We start from the raw sequence: 20,173 nt of genomic DNA on the forward strand, positions 1-20,173 counted from the left end.
GCTCCACTTCTTCATCAGTGACCTGGATGAAGGGACAGAGTGCACCCTCAGCAAGTTTGCTGATGACGCAAAACTGGGAGCAGTGGCTGAGACACCAGAGGATTGTGCTGCCATTCAGAAGGATCTTGACTGGCTGGAGAGATAGGCAGAGAGGAACCTCATGAAGTTCAGAGAAGACAACTGCAGGGTGCTGCATCTAGGGAGGAATAACGTCATGCACCAGGACAGGCTGGGGGCTGACCTGCTGGAAAGCAGCTCTGCTGAGAAGGACCTGGGGGTCCTGGTGGACTGCAGGCTGACCATGAGGCAGCAATGTGCCCTTGCGGACAAGAAGGCCAATGGTATCCTGGGGTGCATCAGGAAGAGTGTTGCCAGCAAGTTGAGGAAGGTGATCCTTCCCCTCTACTCAGCCCTGGTGAGGCCACATCTGGAGTACTGTGTCCAGCTCTGGGCTCCCCAGTACAAGAGGGATGTGGCACTACTGGAGCAAGTCCAGCGAAGGGCTACAAAGATGATTAGGGGACTGGAACATCTCTCTTATGAGGAAAGGCTGAGAGAGCTGGGCCTGTTTAGCCTAGAGAAGAGAAGGCTGAGAGGGGATCTTATCAACGTATACAAGTATCTGATATATATATATATATACACAAGAGGGATGTGGAGCTACTGGAGTGAGTCCAGTGAAGGGCCATGAAGGTAATTAAGGGACTAGAGCATTTCTCACGTAAGAGAAAAGGCTGAGAGAGCTGGCACTGTTTAGCATGGAGGAGAGAAGACTGAGGGGAGATCTTATCAATGTGTATAAATATCTGAAGGGAGGGTGTAACTAGAAGGAGGGCAGACTCTCTTCAGTGGTGCCCAGTGCCAGAACAAGAGGCAACAGGCACAAACTGAAACACAGGAAGTTCTGTCTGAATCTATGGAAAAACTTTTTTTACTGTGAGGGTGACTAAGCACTGGCACAGGTTGCCCAGAAAGGTTGTGGAGTCTCCATTCTTGGAGATGTATTCAAAAGCCATTTGGACATGGTCTACGGCAGCCTGCTCTAGGTGAGCAGGGGGGTTGGACTAGATGATCTGCAGAGGTCCCTTCCAACCTCACCCATTCTGTGCTTCTGTGAATGGCCACACAAAGTCAGCAGGTAGAAGTTTTGAAAGACAGATTACAAATCTTTACTGAAGATATCCTACCATGCAGAGGTAAATAACTGTTAAAAGGAGGATCAGCAAATCAAGACAGTAAAAAGATTATGCTGGAGACAGAGAGGCCCTTGACATGCTCAATGTGGCAGAGATGCTGTGGCAAGACCAAGGCAAGCATGCAGCCACTTGATGATGTGATAAAGAAACAATGATACAAAAGAGAGAAGACACACCGGTATACTTCTGAAATCAGGTAAAAGCATAAGTACCAGCAGTCATTACCGGCATTAGGAGGAAACTTGTTCACCTAGATGCGGATTTGTTGACTACATCAACGGGAGGAGAGGCATCTAAAAAAGTCTAAAATCAATTTTTGTTTTTCAACAAGTACCCAGAACTGTTGCTTTGAAAATGTTAGAAAAATGCACAGAAGGCATATATCCAAGGCTAAAGGAGCTTCTGGACTGCTTCCAGATAATCTGTCCTGATGCATAATTTGGTGGGAAGCACTGATTTTATTAGACAGGAAAAAGAGAAATAATCTCTAGGAAACAGCTACTGCGAAGCCATCTGTGAGAAGCCTAACAGATTTGTCTGAACTAGCAATAGACTACTCTGCCAAATTCCCACCTTTCATTAGGCAAATAAATGAAGCAAAGATAGCACTGGCTTAGAGTTCTGCTGATTTGAGGGGGAAAAAAATACTAACACCCACATGTAAATATATATCTATATATGTATATCTCTACACACACACACACACACATATATATATACACACACACTTTTTTTTTTTTTTTTTTGGTCTAATCCCAACCAGAATCACAAGTCAGAGTTATATAGGCATCTTTTTTTTATCCTCTTAGGAATTATACACTTCCCAAATAAGTAGTAATGTTAACAGCTCTGCTGACAGCTGTCCTAAAAAGTGTAGCCCAAAGGGTGCTTGCGTTAAATAAGTTACGGAAAAAGTGTGTACTTCTCCGGTTCTGAATCAAATAATCATAACTGTGGTGCTGAAAGGAGAATTGAAGGCATGTATCTTGTCAAATAAGGATAGCAGCTTGTACCTCGCACGCAGCAATAGCAGTTCAAAGAGTGCCTCAGTGTATTCACACTAATATAGGTGGGTGGTCATTCTGTGAATGCTTGGCTGAACCTAGAATGATGTGGGAAATTATAAACTGCAGTACTTACCTAATTCTGAAAACTGACATCTGCTACTTTTAAAATACATTCTCTTTTCAACTTCCTCTTCTATTGCTTTTTGCAGGTTTTACATTAGAGTAATAAAGATGATAAAGTGGAAAACACTTTGCTATTTCAGCTGGCTACAGTCCAACTACATTATGTCTTACTTGGGGCAAAATATTTGTTTTAAGGAAAAGAATATCAGCTTGAATCACAAGCCCATTAAGTGATAAACAAAAACTGCTGCATCCTTGGCACAGAAAGAGATGAGTCACACTCCAATGACTGGGAAGGCGTTCAAGCTCACCTTGTACAGGCGTCACTACTGTCCCCTTGAAATGTGGGTTTATGTGTATGTTCTTCGGTTGCTGAGGTGTCACTGGCGGTGGAGTCATCATTATTCTAGGGGTTTCTATCTGAGGGGGCATATGTAGCCCTGGAGGAGGGGAAGAATGATGCTGATGCTGTAAAGGAAGCAGAGATTGTAACTGTTGCTGCTGCTGCTGCTGCTGTTGTTGCTGTTGTTGCTGCTGTTGCTGCTGCTGCTGCTGCTGCTGCTGCTGGAACAGACTCCTAACAGGTTGTTGATGTGGTGGAATTAACCTCTGTGAATGAGTCTAAAGTCAGACAAAAGAATAAAGTCAATATGCTTACAGTTCAAATACGCTGACAAATAAAGCGGCACAAAACCAAGCCACCTTTGAAAAACAATTAGGACCGAGTTTTAATAGAAAAACCTCTTTCCCCTATCATCAAATCCACTGGAATTGTTAAGAACGATCAGCACAAGAAGCAAAAGAATGTCTGAAGACATTAATGTGAGGAAGAGGAAGGCAAAGAGCAAGGAAGAGACAGAACCTGCTACCAGCCAGCAGCAGCACCTAGGACGCCCAGACTGAACGTCACCAGAGGCAGCCGTTCAGCCCTACAGCTTTTACACTGCACCGTCTTAGTCCCTCTGTATGTGTCATACATATAGACACGTAGGTATGTCATCATGTCATCAGCTGCCATAAGGCATCTGTGCTGAACACGAGGCAGATCAGCCCTCAATACCAGCACAAGTCCACTAGCTTTCCCTCATGTATAGGAGAACCTCTCTGAGATGACGGCCTTAACTGTAGCACAAAAAGTCAAAACACAAATTAATCTAGATTCTTGAGATGAGATCAGTGCAGCCCACCTAGCCATACTGCTTGAGGAAAAAAAGCACTAAGCTACTTTAAAGATATTTTTCAAGCTCTTTTTCAAAACACAAAAGGAAGTCTCTTCTCGATTAACTTTCCCAAACATAACTAGGCAAAACCCGGTAGAAATCAAGAGAGGCCTCAAGCTTCTCTTCAGAGACACTCCTCTGCTTCTGAAATCACTGATACTAAAAATCAGTTTTGAACCCTAGTCCTGCTACTCTCAAACAGTAGTGCAAGCAGAGTCCCAAGCAAGCAACCTTTTAGTAACTAAGATGCGACATATCTGTTTTTTCAGCAGCCACGTACATTAAAAGCTAATTAGCTACAAAGTATGAACAAGAAGATACTGTGATGAGCACGGAAATGGTTACAACATTTTAAACCAAAATAAGTAGCAAAGATTGCAGCGATACAAGGAAAAAACTGTGATTCCACCTCCACTGTTTTAAAAGCAGGAAATACTCTACTGCACAGCTCTCAAGCGGGGAGCAGTCCACCGACTCCTGCTAGCGACTGGCACCTAGAGTTACTGCTGTTGAAAAAATTCCCTTTGTTTAATACCGATGACCTTGTCCTGCAAAGACGTACACAACCTTTGTGCTACAGTCCCAGCTTCCAGTACACTTTAAGACAGATTAAAAAAAAGAAAAAAAAAGTGGGCTACCTCTTGATCACACACCTACCGGGGTGGGTTTTTTTTTTTTTTTCCTCTTTGGAGAAAAAAGTAACTTATAGTTTGCGATGCAAACCAGGGAATTGGCAGGGGAGAAAAAGAGCAAAGATGCATTTCATCTGAAGTCCTAGGAAGCTTAAGCATAGCATGGCTAGAGCAGAAACTGATTTATCCAGTGGTGGTTACTTTCCTCTGTTTTTATTTGCCTCCAGTGTAGTATGCTAGGAATACAAATAGATTTTGAAGTATCGGCAAAAATTTTAGTTTGACACCCCCCCCCCCCCCAAAAAAAAAATCATTTTACAGAATCTCATTTCTTTCAGCTAAATTACTATTAGTAACAGGGGACAAACATGCCTACATGTCACATGTAGAGGACTTCAACAGAGGAATTAACCTATTGCTCCATGCTGATGCAAAGCGGTAATATGCCTGATTATATAAGCCTGATTATGTGTGCATGAATCAAAATGCACTTTTAATTTGCAGACTTTGAGATTCCTCAAGTTGAGGCCAGTAACAAGACTAATCACATAGCTTTTTCAATCATCATGTTACGCAGAGCCCACCTTGCCCTGGAAGAACAAGTTTATGCAAGAATTTCTTCCAATGTTCACGACTGAGAATTTTTTTCCCCCCGAGACTGATTTCAATTTTTAAAGGGGGGGGGGGGAGCAAATTTCATAAAGATTCACAGCTCAGAACACATTTTCCCCTGATTTCCTGAAAGTCCCCTCAAACAAAGAATACTAAGGATGAAAAGGTACCATTGTGGCCGGCTGGTTGGGCAGCAGCGCAGGCCTGTGATCCTTCATTCGTCCCCTCTCGTTGTTGTCTCGCCTTTGTTCGCCCATCCCGTGGCACATCACCGAGCCTCCTCTTCGCCCTCCTCTCCTTGAGCCATACCGCCCCTGCTTAAGCTGCCTTTCTCTTTCTTCAAATTCAAGTAATGCTGCTTTGGCTTCTGCAGAGAGTTCTGTTAAAAAGAGAGAGAGAGAGAAGGGGGAAATATTTTAGCTTCGCGTTCAAAAGACACAAAAAAGACCACGAAAGGCATCACTAGAACTACAGAAGCATTGCTGCAACTAACACAAAAATTTGCAGGCGCTTTGATCTCCTTTAGGTGGCATGTTAACATTTCATTAGACACCTACAAAAGGGAAAAACATACTGATATTTGTGTCTGTTGCACAGGCAAAACGTGGCAACTGAATGAAACAAACATGAACAAAAAAGGTTATTTCTGCTATTGAAAGTTGCCTTCTGTTTGTTGCGGGTGAGACTGCGGCTCCTTTCACATTTGCATCATCTTAAACAACGTCTCGCTTATCCACAGAAAGGTCGCGCAGCACAAGGAAAGCTCCAGCAAACTCTCCAAGGAAGGTTCTGCTGAGTCTTCCATATAAACACATTTTACACGCTAGACTTTGGCCTGCTCCAGAGGAGGACTTTCTGGTCACCGAGATGCTTTTGCAGTGTGTAACTCCTTATCTGTTGCACAGGGTTCAAGATCTGGCTGTACTTTACAAATGACTACGGAAAGCACACACAGATTCTGCGCTCAGCTCAAGTCAGGTACATAGCCAGTGATAACCCCCACCCAATTCACAAACTGATGGTACTCAGCAAAAACTGCCAAATTTGGTTAAAACCTGCGACAATGCTGATAACATATTAAGAGACAACTATACACACACTTTGAATGCATATAAATGGTATTTGGCACAAGAATTCCATGTGCTCATTAAAAGAAAAGTGTTCTTAGTATTAAAGGATACTGGATGCACAGACCGCTTTTGAGAAAAAAATGGTTTTACTGCTAATACTACAAGTAACAGCTATATGCGAAGAGCAGAATAAAAAACCACTTTGTATCTCACCACATTCTTCAGGCAGCTGGAGACATTAATACAATGTCTCCGCCTAGCTACATATCCTCCATCAAGAATACCCATCTAAAGCAATCAGAAAACCATAAAAATTTACTGGGAGTGTAAGAGCCAAAGCTACTTAAACCACCATTTTAAACATCTTTGTAAGTAATCTCAATTAGTTTTTGAAGTTGAGTTGCCTGCAGTACCTGCAAGGGTGAGAAGAGCACATTCCCATGCCAGCAGCTGTTCTTACTTGGCTGTAGATACTACCTGCATGAAGAGCTGCAAAGACAACAGATTTGCATGTGCCAATTATCAGATGTTATCAACGCCTATGGAAGTCAGAGGCTTTTTGATTAAAAAGAAGTTTAGAACCTGCCGACTACCCAAGACTGCCTAAAACCCCAGGATCTGCCATATATTTCTCCACACTATTTCTGTACAGTAGTGATAAAAAACCAGGTTTCCCTACCTCCTTTTCTCTCCCCTTTCCAACACTGGAATGAAGTGGTATCAAACTTTAATTTACAACCACATCAGATATTCTTACGAAACGCTACCTTTGCCCGAGCACCTGCCTGGGGAGATCAGCAGAGCCCAAGACAATCTCAGGCTACACAAGGAAAATCGCACGGCGCAGTTAAAAAGGGGCAAGGAGTCGCACTTCGCGAAATTTAGTGTGCTACTAAATGTGCACACCATGGATTCCTGAGGAAAATTAAGATAAAAGCTCTCGTATGCAAAGTAATCAAAAGCATTAGATGTCACTAAACCAATCACCTTTTTCCATCCTTAGCTCTCAGGGGAAAAAAAAAAAAAAAAAGCTGGTTTAACGGGAAACCAGAGCTCTGGTTTCAAGCCTGTCCTCACCTCAAGGAAGTTGTTTCTTCACGGGCTTGCAAGCGTGAAGAGGCTACCATGGGCTTTGAGTTGGTCTTTGGGAAAGAGAAAGACCACTAGCTTCCACTTGCTTAGGGAGCAGGCTTAGCGGCTCTCTCCTTACCTCAGACACGGTATCACTGTGTCTCAAACTAGAGGGCACATTTAACCAGAGGGTTTCCAAATCCTTTCCAAATCCAATTCTGGGCATGATGTTAGTTGGAAAGTTTTCTTTTCTTCCAGAATAGGACAGACAGGGCATTTTTTCTGCCATCTTCCACACTATAATCCTGAACGCAGCACAAGGTAGGTTGGAAAGCAAAGTTCACTCATGGCAACAAGTACCCACCACAGATACTCATTCCAGAGGGTAAGATGCTACCTCCTAATAAACAGATTAGAAGTCATGTGCAAGGAAAGCAAATCTTAGTGAACCTGGGAATAGAGCTAGGCTTCCTACAAGGCACGATGGTGTCTAAGTCTCTGTCTTCAGCGCAGTGTCTACAGCAACTGTAGAAGAAAGAAGGGGTTGCACCAAACAAAACAGCTACACTGATTAAGCATGGGGAATGGATGACAACGTCCAGGTTGAAGCCCATTCTAATGATCTTTGATATATTAGGCACATTTCACTCCCTTTAAATGAAAGGTAATAAATTGTTTTCCTACTCCCCACAAAAGTTCTCAAACCTTTAAAGACTGTCTCTTTATAGGCACAGCACACATATTCAGATTTTCAGCCAAAACATTAAAGTTGTATGCAACTTTGAATTTTGAAAAAATTTCCAAAACAAAAGAAATTCCTCATGTATTCATTATAGCAAGCATCATTACAGACACAATGCATCGATGACCACAGAAGTGCATTAAAAACACTGGATTTTTTTTTTTTTAAAGAAAAAAGGAATACAATATTACATTAACACATCAAGCCTACTTCCCCATGACATGCCACTGAAGGCAATGAGGTCCTACCTGTGAAGAATTATGCTTAAACAGAGAACTGCAGGTTCAGACCCTTAAAGACAGAGTGCAAAAATGAAGAGTAAACCAAACTCATTCCCCATGAATATCCAAAACACTTAGCATTGCTACCTCAATATACATAAAAAGTACGAGTAGCACCACTTCTCCCTAGTTATGAGCTTGGGTGCCCCATGCCAGAAATGGGCTGAGCCAGGCCGGATGCGGCCGTGCCCTCCCAGATGGGGTGTGCTGGGGTACGGTGCTGGGCCACCGCAGACCTACCCCAGCCTTGAGCACAGGTCTGCATGGCTGCCTCTGCCTCGGGAGGCTCCCGCACGGCATGGGCACCTCAATTCCCAGATCTGAGAATCCCAGAAACCTATTATGCTGGAAAATGCACACAGATTTGCAACTTAAACCACATTCCAGAATTGCCATATTAAAAAATATATAGAGAGAATTATATATATGCACACATATGTATGCAACCTAATTGTTTGCTGTCGCATTCAATATTTTTTCTTTTTTTTTTTTATTATCTTTTTCCACCATCCAGACTTGTAAACCGATTATACTATGCACTTCTGCATGCAGTGCAACAGGGCAACAGCAAAACATTCATTTTAATTTCCTAGTTTTGCCTGAAGTCTCAGCTGCTAGTTATCACAGCGAACATAAATCATCTAAGCAGAATATAACAAAAAGTACTACTGCATATAATAATCATTCTCACCACTTTGCAAGGGGCTTTCCGTAAATGTATTTTTCTTTAATTATCCAAACTAAAATATTCCCTCTGCAACTGTGTCAAGCACAGCCATTTTTCTTCTTTACGCTCCTTAACAGGTATATAGATCCACAATTCCAACTCAGTGAAGAGTTCAATGAAGTATAATGAAAAAAGTTACGTATTTCACAAAGATGATAAGCTTCCTATCTCCAGAAATCAACTGTACAGTCTTCCTACAATACCTCTCCCTTAAATTTCAAAGCCACTGATTACATCATCTTGGATAAGAGAGTGTTTAGAAAAGGTCTCGGCTACTGTCACGAGAATTCTCCACATTTTTAGCAGCATCCACTTATCCTAATCCGCACTGCACTGCTCGCTCTCTCTCTCTCTCTCTCACACACACACACACACACACACACAGAGTTAATGCAGTGAATCAGCAATTATTTTTCTAGTGTCTCTAAGTGTCAAGATTAATTTCACTATCCCTGGTAATAAAATGGTTTCAAATGACATCTTTAATCAGCAAGAAAGACTGCACTTCTCCAATAGAGACAAGCTGTCACAAAAGGTCACCAAAATGTGACAGGATAGAAATTACGTTTGTAACTTCAACTGAAATGTTAATTCCTCTTTAAGTGTTTTCGCAACTATGTTCAGATTTTAGAGTAAGGAGATGTAGCTCTGCAATGAACTTTCATTTATAAACTAGTTCTATTCAGTTTAAAAATTTGCTCTATAATCTCAAAATCAAGCAGACACTTACAGGTGGGTTCTTCTTGTTTTTGATGTTTAACTGTTCAGCTGGTGGAAAGTTATTTGGTCTCTTTATCAACAAATTAACACACAAAAGCAGTATGAACAGAAACCATTTCACAGCAGCAAGTCTGTATGTTTGCCAAAGATTAGTTAAAAAAAAAAAAAAAAAAAAAAACTGTTAGTCTATAAATTCATCCACATTTGCCTCTTGTCTTACTTATATCTCAGAGCTACATCACAAGTCACCCATAAAAATAAGTCTAATTCTAATCATTACTGTCTTAACAGTCAAGCTCCACTACAGGTTTTCATAAAACTATAGTGCAAATCTAGATACATGAAAATGCATGCAAATGCCATTTACCTTGCAATTATGCACAAGGATTTATTTATTCCAGTGCACGCTGATTTTTAAAGGATACTGTTCTGTAAAGCCACTGGTATCTTTTTGTATAAATAAGTTATGGCCTGGATATCATGTGTACAAACACGGTCTTATGGTTGAAAACACATTCAGAATGTGTTTTCACATTCTCAGTTCAAACTATCCCTAGCCTGTAGAGATTACTTTGTGTCTGAGGCCTCCAGAGGGTTCCTCCAGTCTCATTCAAATCAGGATCAATCCCTAATAATTGAAAACAATGTTATAAAAGGCCTTTAATACACACTTTGCCTGAAATTGCAAGTAAGAAAAGCTAATTGCTAAACATGAACAACAGATGTGAAAGATCTGGACCCAAAATCATGCACTCAGGTTGTCTCACTCGCAGCATGACATGAACATAAATACTATCACAAAAGACCAGCCCAACCTCTGCAGCCGACTCCTGCTGCTCACCAACAAGTCCTCATAGCCACAACACCTTTTAATTCTAGAATTAAGGCTTCTCAGTTTTTCATGTATAGTAAAACTCCAAACTCCTTACAGTTAAATCAAAGAATTATTAGGATATGCAACTCAGAGAAGATTCTTCAGAAGTAACACCTTTAGCATGGCAAGGCAAGGCTTTTAAGGTAAGAGGAAAATCTCATCAGGACAAGTTCTAGCAACCAAGCCAGCTCCTCTGGAAATGTAATTCCAAAATGCTCTGTTGTCCAAAAGACACTGTATTTTCTAGAAGGAAGGCAGAAGCATCCAGCTACCGAGTTCAGGCTATGTAGACACTTAGATTTCCACCTTAGAGCATCTCCTGCTCAAAGAGGGACATCCATCTTACAGCAATCCTGCATGAAGAATCCATATTCCTACAGCCTGGCAAAACCTGCAAATATCATCAAAAGATACTTCCTTCTTCCAGTAGTATCTGGCAATTAGCCAATAGTATCTGAAAATTTGCCGTCATTACCAATTCACCTATCTCTTGCATATCTTGAGTCTCTTCAACAAATCTGACCTTTTTCTCCATAGTTTGAATTGATATTTTGGTTCAGTAGCAAAACTAAGAGAATGGTATGCCTTTCCGAAAGCAAACTTTAACATCCTCACCAATATTTTAATTTCTTCGCTAATACCACATTTTTCATTTGTCTTTTTTTTTTTTTTTTTTTTAAATGCTCTGCATTGCTCTTAGCCAGCACAACAGTCCTAGTCACAGGTTGGTATTGCTTGCAGCACCACAAGCATCACCACCACTGTAAACCCAACATGAGCAATATATAACATGAGCAATATAGCTATCTGCAGTGGGGTTGGCACACTCCGAAGAATTAAAAAGAATCCAGTATTAGATACTTGAGTATCCCGGACTCAGGTGGGGGCTTGAAATTAACTCTCAAAAGCATCAGGCAAGATGATTTTTATTTACAAACTAAAACAAGGCAGATGTAAGAAAGTTGCAAATCTACTGCTTCTGCTGAAACTAAGTGTCTTTAATGCATTAGCTCCACGGAGTGGCCTCCCTAGAAATCAAGCACACGTACGCTCTGCAGCTAGGACATGAAGAAAATGTATCCTTTTAGACACTGCCCAAGAGAATAAGTTTGGGATAAGATACCTAGATTGTTCCGTGTTCGAAAAGCTGAGCCCAAAAGAGAGGGTTTTCCATACTTTTCTAACACCCCACTAAGTACATTTGTAAAAGAGCAGAAAAGTTTGAATGAACAAACACTGCCCTGGTTTTCAAAACACTTAATAAATACTTAAAACTCAAAATACTCAATACACTCAAAATACTTCAATGTTATCCAAAGGAGATGGACACTACAGATACCAGGACAGATTACAGATGACATCGGGTAAAATCGGCATAGGCCAGTTTAAGTCAAAAGAAGACTATTCTATCTTTAGAAAAAATGTTTAATGGCAAAAAGTTTGGGCAAGCATGCCTTTCGGTTCCTTTTATTACAGCTCTTCAAAACAGTCCATTGCCACAGAACCTCACCCAAAGTTTCTGGAATGTTTCTCCTTTCTCTCGTCACGTCCGATAGTCTAATTATTGTTCCTTCTTTCCGCTCAGTTTTGAAACGCAGTCGTCCAGACTCTTCGTCGTCGTCCTCCTCTTCATCAGATTCTTCTTTTGTTTCTTCCTGAAGCTCCAGAGATTCAATAGCTGCCTGAAACACAAAATACAGCGAACATGCATACCCCAAAGTCTACTTTCTCGTCAACAATAAGACTTAAAAGACAAAGCTTTCTTTTAAGGTCCCCTTGGACAAGTTTTGCTAGCATTACATGTTATTCTCCTACGTACCTTTGAAAGCAAAGATCAATGAATATTAAGGGTTTAGGGATGTTTTAAATGCATAGATATTAAGTATAGAATAAATTTCGAACATCTATTGGGACAACATAATTTGCTGCAATATTTAAGGGGATAAGGAATCTTTTGTTAAAACCACCATCTAATTAGCAACTACTTTTGGACACAGATCAACACTTTAGAGTCGACTAAGATATTCAGATATCGAATATTAGCAGATTCAAGTAAACCAAATACTTAAAAATAATGACTTGATAACAATTGTCAGTAGCATGTTGTGAAAAAATACAGATAACCTCACATTTCTCGATTATATTATCCTAGGTATGCATAAGTGTACTTCTCTACTCTTTCTGCTCCTTAAATACTTCCCTGTTTTAATTCAGCAGTTGATAAAGAGAATGTGGAACATGACTGCATAAAATTTGAATCTACTAAATGTGTATATTGGAATGCTACTCCCTTGTCCTCATTTACATTCCAGTTCTCTCTATAACAGAGAACATTTATTTAGATGAAACAATGTCCCAAATGAAAATGGATTCCTCTCCTTCAAATTAAACAAAAAAAATTAATTTCATTTTTCTGTGTTGGCATGATAAAATTAATGTTCAGAATGTTACATGAGTTATATCTGATTGCTGGAGTTGAAAATTAGAAAATTTCTAATGTAGTATGATTTTCCATAAAAATATTTGGTTACTGTAGATTTAGATTTTTTTTTTTTGCTTCACTTTAAGATGTACTAGAAGGCTACTTGCTGATTTCTTAGAGACTACACATGCATTTTAATTCTTTGCAAAGCCATTAAATACATCGCCACTTTTATGCTGCTTGAGGACAGAAAAGAAAAAACAAGTGAAATATAATATGCAAGAAATGGTTTCATCTTCTAATTAACCAGATTGGTGCAGTAATTTATAAGAAAAAGGCATTGCAAAGTGTGTCAATCAGATGGACAGATACTAAGTCAAACATGAAGACAATGGCAGGATGGTGCAAGGGACTGCAAATTTCTTCATCCAAGATCCCAACTTCTTCCAAAAACGAAAAGAAATACAGGAGCCAAGATTAGAGACAGGATCTGGCAAGATAGTTTAAGAGCAGCATAAGAAGCAATGCTCAAGCTAGTCTCTTAAAAATAGAGCGATGAGAACAGACAGCTTTGGTCTGTTGAAAAAGTGATCTGTATACTTAGTTACCGAGCTTTAATGGGCTACTGATCCCAGGTCATTTTCAATTTACTGTCTCCTCCTTATCTCAGGATGTATTTTATCCAATGCAAATGTACATTTAAGCATTGTACAACCTGACCTGGGAAAAATACTTTAAGCTATAGCTAACAATATAGCCAAAGTTTTTAAAATATAAGCCTTAAAGCTTTGTTAAAGATATTTATTTCTAGGCGCAGACTTTACCTTAGCAAACAATATAGCTTAAAAAAAAACACGCACACACGAAAAAAAATCACCACAGGACTGTGGGCAAAAAAATCTGTCAAGTCTGAAAGAAATGCAAACTTCAAAATCAAACCCAAATTGAGAACAACTGGTCTAATTAACACATCCACATAAAGTCAAAGCATCTCAGAGGAAAGGCAGTTGGAACTTGTGGAACAGAGGAGGGATGTTAGCAAGGGAAGAAGCGCTAACCTGGGTTAAAAAAAAATTAAAAAAAAAATAATACTGCTTCCAGAAGAAGGACTCCCAAAGGAGAAAGGAATAGCAATATCTCTATCAAATCCATGATTTTAAAAACCCATAATAAACCCCACAATTTTGCTGTTTCAGTGCAAATCCTTCAGGATCAGGATTTAGAAGTCAGAATTGGAGTGGTTGTTCTGCACGAGATGCTCTCTCGCTACACTGAGCCTCCTGCTTTTCTTTAGCGCACAAACCCTGGACCATTCGCTGTGTTCACACCTCTCCCAAGCTATGTTGGGATTCCCATTTTTATTTATCACAGACAGATTTCAGTCATGCAATTTCATCTTTGAGGGGAAAAGCTACTCATGGAAGGCTCTGTGTAGGAGTATATGGCAGATTGCAGAATCAGGACTAGAGTCATTAACGTGGTCTGAATCGTCCTGAAAAACGTTGCAGTGTTTTAATGAAACGCTACAGAAAATATCTGTGGAACAACTGAGGTCTTTCAGTAATTATCCATTCCAGGAAAAAAAAAAAAACACCAAAAACACATGCAAGTTATAAAATTAGACCAGACTACAACTACCCACCCATGCAACAATACGAGCATTTCTACACAAAATCTACTCTATTCTTCTTAGCCACTTAAATTAACTCTGTAGTCTTTTGGGTCTAATTCACATTATTCATCAACAGAATGCTCATACCACCTACTAACAAACAGCCGTATGAGCGCTAAATATCAAAGATGGAGGGGGGGGAGGAAATCAAAGGTGCTAATGAAAAAGCAGACAGCAAGGCAAGACAATGCTCGAGAACGCTAACTGACCCACGTCTGAGTCTGATTATACGTATGATTGAGGGATTTATACTAGCTGCGATGGAGATGCAAACACTGACAGCCAACCATATGTTCTCTATGTATAGCTGCGGGAAAGGTTATCTGAGCTGGGAAGGAGCATACACTCTTCCCCCAAACTTGCTGAATACTTGTTGCAAGACTCCTTTAGATCATCTTTGCAAACTTCCAGCGTAATAGGATGAGCTGCTTCGCCGAGATTACAGCATATGAACGGGTTCCATCTTTCAGAAGACAAGGAAATTACACAGGAAAGGACACGAATGAAGACAGAATTAATAGATAATAGTACTTAGAGGATTCTGTTTAATACCTGCTAAGCGTGAATAAGTGCATATACATAAACAGCCCTTCAACAGCCACTTGAGGTCACTTGACTTGTTGGGCAAGGCTTCTTACCAGCTCTCCTCAAAGGAAGGTCAACGTTTCCCATTATGACACCTTGCACAAAGCTACTAAAGAGCTTGGCTGATTTTTCATTATGAAGAAAAATACTGACCTTACTCCAACCACAAGGTCAGAGTTTCCTGCCATCCTCATTAAATAATTATGCTATAAATCCCAGTCACCAACCAGAACTCCCCACGCGGGGTTACAGTCTGCTGCAGAGCAAGAGTAAGCGCTCCTGCCTCAAAGACCTTCCGATGTGGTTGTAAGAAGGATAACAGACAGAAAAAGCCCAAGGAAATAATGAGAAAATACTAGCCAGAATGAAAAATGGTGATCTCCGCACAGGATCCTAAAAATTTTCAAGTGTTCTGGAAGGCTTTTTGGCAGAAAGTGCTAAGATGGACAAGGTAGGTAAGTTTTGCAAACGCTAAAACAGATCCCTTCCACATAAGACATTAGGAAGGAGAGACAAAGACGTTTTATTAACTATCTAGTGAATAAGCAGTGGAGGCTTCTACCTTAGGCTAACATCAAGGCAGCAGCCTTGGGGATCAAGAAATCACAGAGAGCTGATAAAAGGACGTTACACCTATTCCAAAGGCACCAGCACTTAATGGATGAAAAACAGGGGTAAAAACCAAACGTAAAGTTTCCAAGTATTTTTCTAAATATACTTAAAACCTAACTGTTCTGATTCATACTCTCTTCAGCATTTTCTTCAAGGCTTACAGGAAGAGTGTCTTCAGAATCAAACAAAAGAACTAAAATTCATGTTTTAGGTAAGCACAGCTGGAACAATCTCACAGCAAACATACCTGTTTTCTTTGAGAGAATACAAACTTAGGAGAAAAAAAAAACAATATGTGTATGTAGCACATCGAAGTATTTTCTTGATTAAGGTTCTCTTTGTTTCTTATCAGCTTAACCCAAGACAGGGTTCAAATTAATGCAATGAGAAACCTCCTATCATTCAAGAAAAGAAACTAGAGACTTCACAGAAGATTAGCTCTGATATTAAACCAACAAAGAAAACACGAATTCTAATTTTAGGAGGTCTCATTCTTAGGAGCACTTGGTAGAAATAATTAGTGAAATTATTCCTCTAAAACTATTTAGGACATTGCATACTCACGTAACTGGCAGTTCTACCACACCTATCTGCTGCTGAAACTTCTGCCTACTGGATTTTGCTTTGTACCTTATGAAGACAAAAGTATTTTCTGAAGCACTACTACAGCTTTTCTTCAAGCTCCAGAGTGTATTTGTTCAAAATCCAAGTAAAAGGTCTCCCACTTCCCTCATTTCACCAATTTCCCTCATCATGTTCCAATCTCCTGGCCTGACTACCTTTTCTCTGGGTTTAGAGAATTTCTTCATGCAATACTGTAAGAGGTTGTTTTGTTTTGTTTGTTTAACATAGAAACTGCTTAATTTCAACCAATGGATAACATGCCAAATTTCAACCAATGGATAATAACACTATTTATTTGTACCAAGTCTATTGCAGCTCCATTCTTGTGTTGTATTTGGAACACTGCAACACCAACAATACCATTCAGCACACGTGAACAAGGGTAATGAGATTTAACCAAGGAAGGCCTGCTACATGCCATTTGAATAAAAACCAACAATATTTGGAATTGGAGGCATGTGCCTAACTACACAATAAATAGAAGTGCATACTCTACAAAGAGTATCTCTCCTGGTAGTAGCCTCATTGAGCAAGACAAACTGAGAGCCTACAAACAAATTTAAATAGGATATATCTGAAACAAATGAAGCATACATTAGGAGTCAACGGATGCTATTGTTTCAGAATCAAAAAACCTGCCGCAATCTCCAAGCCATCAGTGTAAAGCTAGAATATAGAATAACCGAATAAAGATGTGGCCAAACATTCACATTACATGATGAGCAATTCCTCTAACAGTTTTCCTAAGAAAGTCAAATTAAAAAAAAAAATTGTATTCATGCTGTTTTTTGAAAGAAAGGAATTCAATTCTGAATTATAAGACAAATTTAGAAAATATGTTGGTTACAGAATTTGGACTTTGGACTAGTTTATATTCTAAAAATTAAGCTAGCTTTTTTTAAGTGCTAAATTGGAAACGATGCCCAGCTATGTACAGTTTAGATGCTATCCTTGCTTTCACCATCTCCTAGAGACTGTGGTTGTAGACAGCCCAGCTGCTTCAGACTGCTTTTAAAACACCAGAAGAAAAGTGCTTATAATTCAGTGAATGACTAAGAAGCATTTCTTCCATTTAAGTGGGTTTTTTTGTTTGGTTGTTTTTTTTGGAAAGATAGATTTAATGTTTAGGAAGTAGGAAATTTAAGATATATTTGGTATAGGATTGCATGCTTGCAAAAGCAAAGGACTGGACAGCGCCGGTGGCCCCTTTCAATGTGTCCCTCTTAATCTAGCCAAGAATATTGTTTTACTATAATGCTTGATACAACTAAAGAGTATCATAGCACACCCATTTGTTGGAATTTTATAGAAGAACGCCGCTGTGCCTTTGAGGAATTAATTTCCTGATGAGTTAAGGCTCCAAAGAACAGAATCTGCCTACGCTTCTCAGCAGGTATTCTACTCAATCCTATTTAATTAAGAACTGGAATAAAAGTAATATTAAAGTAGATTCCTGGTGGGGAAAGGAAAAAAAATCCCTTTACCTTCTGCATCAAGAATTTGTTGCAAATTAAGAACAAGTATAAGAGCATTGTTCCATGCTACAATCCTTGTTAGTTTTTGGCATGAGCCTTCTTATTGTGAATGAAGGAACTCATCCTCTTTCCTAATCAAAGAATGAAAATAAACTTCACAGAAATTTCCATCCCAACATAATTTCTTTCAAAATGATCTGATCATCTTTCTGACATACCAAAGCTTTGGTGCTCACACGCCTTCATAAAATGTGATTCTGGCCCACTTGAGAACTGTATCTACAGTATTAACACCAACAAATTATCTATCTGGAAAGTGTCACACTACAGCTATTAGAGATTTAACAAGACAACCCAGACATCATGCAGGATTACTATCATTCTTCTACCCAGAAGAGACTCTGAAGCTTCTAAGGTTAAAACTAATTTTAAAGTATGGACATTTTGAACTCTCCCTTCTGATTTTTAGCCCAAAGGTGTGTGTGTGGGGGGGAAATGACAAAAAAAAAAAAGACAGAGATCTGATATAATTGACAAATATAGATACTCATTCACCTCATACAAAGAGTAACACCACCAATAATTCAACATTGATAAAGTTGTCTAGAGTTGTATCAGTTCTTATCTAGCAATACAGATAATTCTGTAACTTCAAATTCTGAAACAACTGATTATTTTAAGTTTCCATTAAACTCACAACATACCTCTTCTGATTCATTTGTCATTGTCTGGGAATCTTCCAGTTCCTCATCAGCTGGATATTCTTCTTGTTCTTCCATTGCTTGCTCATTATATGACTGCATGTAATCTTCATCCTAAAATAAGAACACAAGAAGGTAAAAAGACATACATAAGCCTTAGAAAAAACAAACAGCTGCTAAGAGCGAGACTCTGCACGCATTCACATCATTGTTGTTGTTACCAGAAAGTATTGTATCTATCAGAACTGTCAATTATAAGTGACAGATCATATAAGATGTAATTAACAGGGCTTTTAACTAGTCACAGTAATTTCACTGTTATTGAAAATATAACCAAAACAGTTTTCATCCAGACTCCAGCAATGCCATCAAAAAGATCCCACCTACTTCTGTAGTTCTGCATCCTTCAATTACAAATTCACTGAACCAAAGACTGCAGTAATTGCTCACTGAAGGGAGCATGCACCTATAGGACATATACATTAACGTCAAGTTTTACCTTTTAAAAAAAATATAAATATTCCAACACATTCTGCAGTTAGTTATATATGAATAAATTAGATTCTGTACAACTGAATAAACATGTAGAGCAAAAACTTTTAAAATACCAGCAAACTTATTTAGCAAACAACTGACTGAACACATAGAGTTTCAACTGAGATTAAATCACTTAGCTAGCAATTAAGGCCAGTGCATGTTCTTTAATACATTGCTTAAATTATATCAAATTATGCATGTGACATTTTCTGAACTAACCTCCAATCTCTTTATTCAGGTTTAGACAGTTCTCAGTTACAAAAAGGATGAACGAGCAGGACATCAATCACTTTGGAATATTAGCACCTTAAAGATGTCTTTAGCAGGTCAATAATCTTTTCACCTTCAAAGGACTTTATCAGATCTTGTCTAAAGCCTGGATAAAAGCTTTTGCATTAAGTACTTCTAACAATTGGCAGTGCATCTCCACCACACAAAGCTGTTTTCTTCCTTAAGGATACAATCCTCAAGGTCATGATTCTCAACTGCCTTCCAGCATGACAAAGGAGCATTACCTACCGCCAAACAAGCTGTCAACACAAACTTTGTCACAGCCTAGATAAAGAAACTGGCAGACAGTGATAATAGGTCTAATTTCCCCTCCTCCCTAGGGAGGTAAACAGATTTCAAATCAGTCTAAAACCCTATGCACGTGAAGCAATGTTATCTTTGAAGATACAATAGAAGGAAGCTCACTGGAAATTCATCTAGAGGTTCATTGATTTCAAGGTCTAGCACTTCATCTTCTTCTCCAGGCTCTTCCCCATATTCTATTTGGTCTTCTGTCAGTTCAGGATCGTTGCCTTCATAATGACCCTCCTCTGCATACTCTGAAGCATACACTTCAGGTGCTTCTGATTTGCCATAAACTATTTCATCTTCTCCTTGGTCATATTCAGACTCGTGTTCGATGGATTGATCGTTGATGGTCTCAGAAAGTTCGTAGGATGCAAGCATGCCCGATGTGGCGTTGAGGCTAACTGTGACCCCTTGAGAACTATAGCATAGGAGAAAGAGATTCGAAGGTTGAAGCATAATGGTCACGGGTACCTACAAAGATTGAGCAAAACAGAGCCAACAAATACATATTCCCTAAGTTGGTGGACAAAATTATGCCTCGCGTGCTATTTGACTCCATGCCATGTACTCCTAATGCATACTGTACCACAGCTTATCACCAGCTGCAGGCTATTTGACCAGGGGGAATCAAATCAACCAGATGGTCTAACAGGTCAGACTGGCAAAAGTCCTGCTTGATAACCATAGCAGA

General features: G+C 39.5%; 1 protein-coding gene across 4 annotated transcripts in view; it reads right to left on the reverse strand.

The window, feature by feature from the left end:
- RBM33 (RNA binding motif protein 33) overlaps nucleotides 1–20,173 on the reverse strand; it is a 103,501-nt gene that overhangs the window by 64,892 nt on the left and 18,436 nt on the right. For 2 of the 4 annotated variants that reach the window (XM_067291947.1, XM_067291948.1), the window contains exons 5-9: nucleotides 19,600–19,900; nucleotides 18,370–18,480; nucleotides 11,786–11,957; nucleotides 4,961–5,169; nucleotides 2,638–2,947 (exon numbers count right to left, since the gene is read on the reverse strand). In XM_067291947.1, coding sequence (XP_067148048.1) covers nucleotides 2,638–2,947; nucleotides 4,961–5,169; nucleotides 11,786–11,957; nucleotides 18,370–18,480; nucleotides 19,600–19,900 — 1,103 coding nt within the window. The other 2 variants (XM_067291949.1, XM_067291950.1) reach the window with 2 other exon arrangements.

The sequence above is a fragment of the Apteryx mantelli genome, chromosome 2 (genome assembly GCF_036417845.1).
Source record: "Apteryx mantelli isolate bAptMan1 chromosome 2, bAptMan1.hap1, whole genome shotgun sequence".
In the NCBI taxonomy this organism is placed as follows: Eukaryota; Metazoa; Chordata; class Aves; order Apterygiformes; family Apterygidae; genus Apteryx; species Apteryx mantelli.